The sequence below is a fragment of the Alosa pseudoharengus genome, unplaced genomic scaffold (genome assembly GCF_046254945.1).
Source record: "Alosa pseudoharengus isolate Yale_2024_CS ecotype anadromous, Long Island Sound unplaced genomic scaffold, YU_APseudo_1.1 YU_APseudo_1.1_scf_21, whole genome shotgun sequence".
Lineage (NCBI taxonomy): Eukaryota > Metazoa > Chordata > Actinopteri > Clupeiformes > Clupeidae > Alosa > Alosa pseudoharengus.
In genome coordinates this window covers 33,094,416-33,102,781 of record NW_027468674.1, presented here as the reverse complement: position 1 = coordinate 33,102,781, position 8,366 = coordinate 33,094,416, and the positions used below count along the sequence as shown (strand labels likewise).

Below are 8,366 nucleotides of genomic sequence, written 5' to 3'. Positions count from 1 at the left end.
TGCGGCACCGGTTGTCAGCGGCTCCAGTCCTGCAGTATTTCAGTGAGTGAAATGGCAGGCGGCGCTGAACGACGGATTTCCCCATCTGCGTTATCACGCTCTCACCTTGTAACTTTATCTGCATCGAGCTGCGAGCTTCTCCATCTCCGCCACTTCCCTCTGAATTCTAATGGGAGGTTGTATGTGGTGCACTGCCAGAGGTCTTCAATAGGGTGCTTAGTCATTCTGCTAGAACCACACTGGAGATCTGCGGAGACGCAAGCCTTAATGCCTCTGTCTAGCTGGGATATAGGTTCCAAAATAGACCATGTCAACAAGACCTGCTCCATCCAATAAATGATCTAATGTGAGAGCAGCAGTGAAGTTCAAGGAGGTGAGAAATAACACGAAGAAGAATCCCGATTCAGCTGAATTCAGGGGTGGGTGGGGGGGGGGGGGGGGTGGACTGGCAGGGAGATAACAACAGCAAACTCCAGCACATTAAAAAGGCAGACCGGGCGAACCTTCTTTCCATGGAGGTTGGTGGAAAGTATGGGCCTGCCGATGCAACCCATTCGCAACCATCTGCTCTTCACAGCTCTCCCCTTCCCTCTCTCCTCTTCAGCCCTCAAGAGTGAGCACTGTAGTGAGTGACTTTCATTTCTGGCTCCCTCCTGCAAAGTTCAGATGAAAGGGCATGCCTCTGTAAGTTGGAACACGGAGAAGACCAGAATCTCTTTAGCCCACTAAAAAAGTGAATTTGTATTCGTTTGGTATGTAACGGGTCTGTTTCTGGAGCCCTGGTGAAATGCCTCCTGTGTGGAGTCCCGGTGCTCTGCTGGGGGAAGCCATTCGTCACTCTCTGGGCGCGTGTGACAGTGGCCCCATCAGCGTGACTGATCTCATTCATCCCGCTCGCATTCGGTGGGTCGCCGGCGGTTTCGGGGTGGGGGGGGTGCCTCGCTTGTGCTATAGTGGGAGCCAGTGAGCCGTGTGGCAAGCGTGGAGATTCATGTTTGTGAGCGGCAGCGCAGACGGACGTGACTTCTCTGTTTGAGGAGCGCCGAGCGGTTCCGACAGCAGGTCATCTATAATGGGATAGAAAAGGAATGGATGGTAGAGCACAGGCGCTGGGCTGTGTGAGGTCAGGTGTAAACAATGCTCTAGCATGACAGCTCAATAGGCACCTTAGACATGATCATACAGAGACAGCTCCTGTATGCACTGAACCAGAAATGTATCCTGGAATCCTGGAATATTTAGAAATCTATCCCGAGCTACAACTACTGTTATACACACATACAAACACACACACACACACACACACACACACACACACACACACACACACACACACATATGTGTGTCCACTCCCCTCTCATCACCTCTTCAACGTCCACTTTGAGCTGTCAAAGCATAAGTACAACAGCATATTTGTATACTCTTGAAGTACTGAGTTTCTGTGTTTCTTGCCAGAGAAGTGAGAGAGCGAGAACTGGGAGAGGTTGGACAAGCCCAAGCTTTTCTCACACACAGATATCACCAGGCAACAAGGTGTATTAGATTTAGAAAACAAATACAATTTGCAACAGCAAAGATAAATAAGAGAATTGATTAGCATGCTGATTATAATGTGAGTGGGAGCGAGAGAGTGAGAGTGAGAGTGAGAGCGAGAGAGAGAGAGAGAGAGTGAGACAGAGAGAGAGAGTATGTATGTGCAGTGTGCTTGTTGTCATTTTCTAACCACATCCATGTCTGCCTCCACTTCACTGTGCTATTTTGTAATTGATTGTAATTGATTTTTACTTCTATTTATTAATAAAGCCTCTGGTCCGCCTTTAGCTTTGTGCAGGTTATTTGAAGCCCAGCAGGAGCTTAATCTCTTTAAATGAGCCGAATGAGCTGAAGCTGCTCGCAGAATGTATTGATTTGAGAATCGATATGTTCTTCTACACCAGCCTTGCTGATGTATAGATGAGATGGGCTGTCAGAGTGAGTGTTATTCATCTGTTTTGAGCCCTCCACTTTCAGAATGTACAGTAGTCTTTCAAATAGATTACGACATAAAATATACTGAGACTCTGAGTAAATAGCAGCACAATAAACCTCCTCTCTCCACCTCAAGGCTTTTGTGAAAGGACTGTTAAGTAAACATCACATTCAGTCACCTCCAAGGTTTGCGTGTTACAGTAATGGACAGGTGCTAATCAGAATGTAGAGTGGGGTATCTCTAGGGGAAGTGTTGTGGTTATTGAGCCACTGCACACTGTTGATCATTATTAAACATTTAATTCCAATAGATATGTTATAAATACCAAAAAAATTGAAAAGGCAACTATTCCGTATCGAGTAGCCTGATAGAATAGTTGGATAGAGTAATATTAACATATTTTTGCTTGAAGTGACATACAATGGAATGAAATAAACGTAATAAGTGTTATGGTCCCTACGATGACCCTCATGTCTTAATACTACAACTGAGTAGGTCTAGTATGTGCAGTAAAGTAATTTACATGTGTTGCTATGATCCTCTTTTGAAAACAGCAAGACCTTTTTTGGCTAAACAGTATGTCTTTCTCTCTCCATCAAGGACTAGGCTATGGGAGCCCCATGAATAAATTAACACTGATTAGTTCAGTCTCTTAATCAGCAAATCATTTCATCCCTGGGCTGTGCTACTCCTTCAGTCACATATCCAAAACGATTACTGCTGGGTCTTGGTGTGCACAGAGAAGCTCTTAACTCACACCCAAAGGCCATTTCATTTACATGCACCAGCTTTTGAGAGGAGGGGTGAGAGGAGGAAGGAAAAGAAAAGAGCAAGAGGGAAAGAGAGAGAGTGAGTGTGTGTGAGAGAGAGAGGATGAAAAAAAGACTGTGGCATAAGAAATGTCAGATGACATTTGGGAATTACAGTGGCGTTGGCTGAGGGATGAAAGCATGTTTAAACAAGGCTTTCACTATTGACAGAGGACCAGTGGATGACAAATAACCTTTCACAGTTGCGTACTGTGCAATCACCCTTGATTTCAGAACAGGCAACAGATAAATGTGCTAGATGGTTATGTTTTCCCCTCACAAATGCTCATGTCGGGCTTTTACAATGTTTTGTGCCAAGTTATACAATTTCTGTCCATATAGTTGTGTTTAACCGAAATGGTTAATCAGCATAACCATAATCACATTTTCAAAAGAATGTAGAGAATTTAACAATTCTACTTACATTACAATCTGTCTTCCAACCAGAATGTGAGTTTCCTTTTCTTACAGAGAACACAGAAAAATACTACTGCTAGCAGCAGCTGATCAGGCTGGTGGCATAACTAAAGTTATGAGTGAGCTTTCAGGCATTTCCAGATATTTGTGAATGTATGTTATGTGTGAGAGAGACAGAGCGATGTGATGTTTTATGTTAAATGTCATCACTGTAGTCCCTCTAGTGCTTGAGGGCTATATAAAAGCCAGGCAGGTACAGGTAGTGTAGCAGAGTACTCTGCTTTTAAGAAAAGGCCATTTGCAAAATATGGTGCTATCAGAGGGAAGCCAGCAACCTGAACATGCTGTTCATTTATCTTTCATTGATATAGTCTGTGAAATATTATACACAACAAATGGACCAAAAATAAACGATTTAATAAATTATATTTAAGACAGCCAACATTTCTGTTTTTGTCCACATATGGTAAACAGTACAAACATGTCCATGTATTTATATTTTTACAGAACCTGTACATACTTGGAAATCATTTAAAGTATATTAATACATATAATATATAATATATAAACACTGAAAATAAAGACAGAGTTGAAGGATATGTGGGCTTGTCCCCTGATATATGAATTTGCACTACTGTTTTCTTGGGATCATAATGGGTTCCCATTTGAAATGGATACAAAAAAGCAAATGTCAACACCTTAACCAGTCCTAAAGGCTGGCAGAACATTTAGTATTTTGACACAGATGTTCACCTGCGAGCTATCCTCAGTGCGGTGCTGTGGACATTGCAGATGTCAAACCACTGCTGGTCAACTTCCCGGTGTGGCAGTAGGCTATTGTAAGGCAGTGAAGGCTTCCTCCTGCGATCTCTGCTGCCAACCACCTTCCAGTACCTGGTGTCCTTCAGTAGGAAAATGGCATTGTGTGTGTAAGAGAAGTAAGCTACATCCAGGTTAGCAACAGGATGGTCACCAGGCAACACTGCCGGGAACACCTGTGTGATCTTCTTTGGGTACCCCATTGCCAAGCGCTTGGCTTTCACATCAAAGGCATACACCTACAAAAGAAAAATATGTCAGAAGAGGTTCTTTCTATCTTGATTGTCCTTGCAAAATAGAAATGAATTACAATGCAAAACTGCATAATAATGAAATTTATGTAAAATGATGTTCTCAATGATGAAATCATTTCTGTCAATAATATTGCTCACATAAGTACAGTATTGTGAGAATTAATATTTTTGTGAACAAATCTTTTTCTTTTCACCTAAAATGAGGCTGTAGGTTAAGGATGCATGCACATACTACTGGTACTCTTACTACACGTTCTTTCATCAAAGAATTTCTGTTGACATAAGTATTGTGAGAATTATTAATGCTGTGACCAAATCTCTTTGTTTCACACCTGAAATGAGGTTGTAGAGAAAAGATGCATGCACTTACTAGTGCCCCTCTGAAGAAGTAGACGTGAGAATCTCTTCTGTCATAAAAGGCCGTGTCGATGGGGCTAGGCACCCCAGGGAAGCCTGCGGAGATGGGCCTGGGGTAGCGCTGACCCTCCTCGTCCTCTGTGAATACCTGGTCATTCTCAGTGTCATATCTCCAGAACTGAGTACCTGCCCGGCATAACCAATGTGTTAGAGAGCATTTGCACAAGAGCAGCACATCTTTTTAGCTATTCAGTGCCACTACACACTGACAGCACTGCTGCGGAGAATCAAGAGGCTGAAAACCCAGCTGCGCCAAGGTCGCTCTGTGGCAGACAAACACTGCTCTGGGAAACCTCGGCTTTATTTTGAGCTATTCTTTTAATTCCAATAAGCAGTGCCATTATAACACTGACCATGGTCATTCCTGGGCTCATATTTCATGACCTGGGACCTGGGGGGATTTGTGGGATAGATTATTAACCTACCTTTGAAGAAATAGATGGCATCGATTCCACGCGTCCACACGTGAACGTGCGCATCCACACCGCTGGCTGGTATGCCATGCCATCCCACCTGTACAGCTACAGGGTCACCGTAACGTGTGCGGTTGTTCCGGTTCTCATACAGCCAGTACCAGCCATCTCGCATGAAGTACGTGTTGAAACGGATCCTCACCTCCCCATAGGGAGTCCTCTCCTTCCTGATCCAATCAAACACTGTGCTAAAGCGACCCTTACAGCTGCCTATAGGATTGAGAGAGTGAGCGAAGCCGTGAGATGGAGGCTTCCAAGAAACACATTGTGTTTTGCAATAGCATGGCATAGCATTGTATATATAGTATGGTATATGGATAGTACTGTATAAAAATGAAAAATAAGTGTGAGTTGTTATTGCTGAGAACAGTAGCACACGCTGTGATGTTCTGGTAGTTGGGTCTTATACAAAGCACAAATGTAGCCCTACTTGAATGTGCTTTAATGAGTGACTGGTCTTTATTTATTCAGATGCACTGCAGGCTGCACTGCAGACGCATGGCAGGCTGCTCAGAAGTGATTGCATTCATGTTCAAATTAATGGCAGCGAGGTTTGATGAAACATCAAATTATATGTTGATATTCTTTATTTGGTTTCCTGGGCTATACAGATTATTATCTTTAATGAATTGTAATCTGGATAGATCTTTTACATAGTGGTTTGGTACAAAGGCTGATTCGCATATGAATGTTATGATCTGGCATAATGTCATGTGATGAGAATTGGTGTAGAAATTAAGATAAGATTCGACTGACATGTGTATTGACGTCATCAATGGGGCACATTGAGGCAATAAGGATTTATTTTCCCTTCTCGACTGTGTTTCTGAGTTTTGTGTAACACAAAGCACATTCTCTGAGCAGATTTACACTGATTATAGATTTGACCTAAAGAGAGAGGGAGGCTTTAAAGACAGGGGCATGCTGTACCGTAAAGATGCTGAATGGCTTTCCTGTCTTGCCAGTCGAGCTCAAAGCTGGACTCCTGGGGAAGGTAACTGGGCTGCATGATGGACCCAGGCTTATAGATATGTGGCAAACCCAGCACATGACCAATCTCATGCACCGCCACCTGTGGAGGCACACTCAAAATAATCACCGCTTGGCCAAATACAATTTGGTATTAGTACATCAGTATGTACCATCAGCATACAGTATATAACACATGTGAGCCAGGACTCTCAGCCTTGTGAGTATTCGGTTTGCCTTCTCTACAATCCAACTATAGCTTTCACAGAATTAACTCATTTTAGTTCCAGTGTGCCAAGAGACAAGTCAAGTCAAGCCAGAAGTAAACTATATTCCCTACATAGTTGAATTGCTCTGTAAAAGACTGAATTGTGGCACATGCGTCATGGACTCACTTTCAGCAGGCTGATCCCGTCCCCAGTGTTAGGGGCGGTGAAATGTTCATCGTCATCAAAGTGTATGTCTCCAAGGAACCACGCATGAGCAAACTCCCTCCCTGCGCCATCAAATCTCTGAGTGCAGCCTAAGTGTCGCCCTGTGGAGAGAATATAAAGGGCTGTATTAAACAGAATTGATTCATTAGAGGGCAGAAGTGGCCTACACTGAGTGGATTAAATAACTTATTATCTGGGTAGAATGGTTGAAGACAAAAAAACCTCACAATAAAAATGCAAATTGTGAATTTGAGCCAGGGGATGCAGTTCATACACTGCATTAATAGGATTAATAAAACAAAACAAATTATTTGTGTAAGCCACCCATAATGGAGGGTAACATTGAAATGTGAAAATATACCAATATGCCAGAAACAATGTGACATATGCCAAACCTGTTCCAAAGCCCAGCCTGATGTCAATGTCCTCCAGAGGAGAGCGTGAATCCTCCACAAACTTGAGAGGAGAGACCTCACTCCACATCCTGAAGGCCAGTCTGAAGATGTACCTCTGATCGTCAATGGACAGCTGGCTACTGTAGCCCTCCCCAATAAGCCTCCACCTCAGCAGCGTCTTAGAGAAGGCCATGTAGCCCGTCTCTCCCTCCCTTCTTCTCCTGCTCTTACCCAACAAGTCAGCCAAGTGGCGTTTCTTACGAGAGAGCCTCTGACTATGAGTATGGTCCTGTTTTGTATCCATAGTTCTGTTATCAGGATCCTTGATTTGTTGTTGGTCAGTTTCAGTGCTGTTACTGTGCTTACCGCTGTCCCCATCCGTTGTGGTTGTATTATGCTCAGCAGTGGTGTTGGAGTCTGCCTCTTTATCAGGAACCCCGCAGCGTGGCTTGTTCATGGCGGCTTTGGTGGCATCATCAAACAGGCCTGTCACAGGCAAGCCTGTCACCCTCTGGAACTCCTTGAGAGCGGTTATGAACTGTGTATTCCCAGTGGGGTCTTTGTCATTACCTGACCACAATGTACGGTCTCCTTCTTGGATGAGGGACATCATGTCTCCAGAGGAAAAGTCTCCTGATGATTCATCCTCATCCCATTGATTGTCTTCCCACTTTACAGGCTTTATGAAGCCATATTTGGAGAGAAAACCCTGGAAAAATTAACGTTACAATACCAACTTTAGTGACAAATGATTAATGTATGACATGACTTGGTGATAAACTTGTTTTGCCTACATGCCTACATTAAAATAAACTCATTACACTCTTAAAACTAATGTGTTGAAAACAACACAACTTGCGTTGTTTTAACACATATCTATGTTTAGATAGGGACAACAGATTAGTTTTAAAAGTGTACTTGTGAGTACATAGAAGGCCTTCAATAACGCAAGGCCCATTTAATTTGGCATGTCATCACCTAGTCGTCGCAGGCCTACTGATGAAAATCATCACACAAACTAGGCATGCAAAAAAAAACGGTGTAGCCTACTAACATAGAAGACGACATTACCTCTGCTGTGTCCTTATCCGTAATTAGCTCTGCTTGATGTGAAGGGGGTATCACTACATCGGAATGGTCACGATTATGGAAGAGTTTCTCCGCAAACCCTGCGCCGATGATGGTCGAACTAAAGAAAGAGATCAGCTGTACAAGTGTAAGCATCGTTGTGTGCGTATAGTCTACAACAGAAGATAGTACTGTGGACTAGTTCGTGTCGAAGGATCCACTGCAAAGTTGCAAACTCTGCTTTCATTATATGCGTCCACCGGATGCTCCACCTCCGGGATAACCTACTGGCACAGTAAAAAGCCTCTCATCCTCCCCTTTCCAACACCTCATTGCCAAAAA

General features: G+C 43.5%; 1 protein-coding gene across 1 annotated transcript; it reads right to left on the bottom strand.

The window, feature by feature from the left end:
- Positions 1 to 3,944: 3,944 nt before the first annotated feature.
- Positions 3,945 to 8,180, bottom strand: mmp21 (matrix metallopeptidase 21). The gene is made up of 8 exons (XM_076298678.1): positions 8,028 to 8,180; positions 7,337 to 7,665; positions 6,957 to 7,258; positions 6,523 to 6,662; positions 6,089 to 6,230; positions 5,111 to 5,368; positions 4,639 to 4,811; positions 3,945 to 4,253 (listed from the first exon to the last, which is right to left on the bottom strand). Exons 1-8 carry the CDS (start codon positions 8,178 to 8,180, stop codon positions 3,945 to 3,947), a joined length of 1,806 nt encoding a protein of 601 aa, XP_076154793.1.
- Positions 8,181 to 8,366: the final 186 nt, after the last annotated feature.

Excerpts from the sequence above, each read along its gene's own strand:
- mmp21 (XM_076298678.1), bottom strand. The coding sequence starts at position 8,180 with ATGCTTACACTTGTACAGCTGATCTCTTTCTTTAGTTCGACCATCATC. Across the intron at positions 6,231-6,522 it reads ACGGGATCAGCCTGCTGAAA|GTGGCGGTGCATGAGATTGG; the intron begins GTGAGTCCATGA and ends GTGCCTCCACAG. Across the intron at positions 4,254-4,638 it reads ACTTCTTCAGAGGGGCACTA|GTGTATGCCTTTGATGTGAA; the intron begins GTAAGTGCATGC and ends TTTCTTTTGTAG.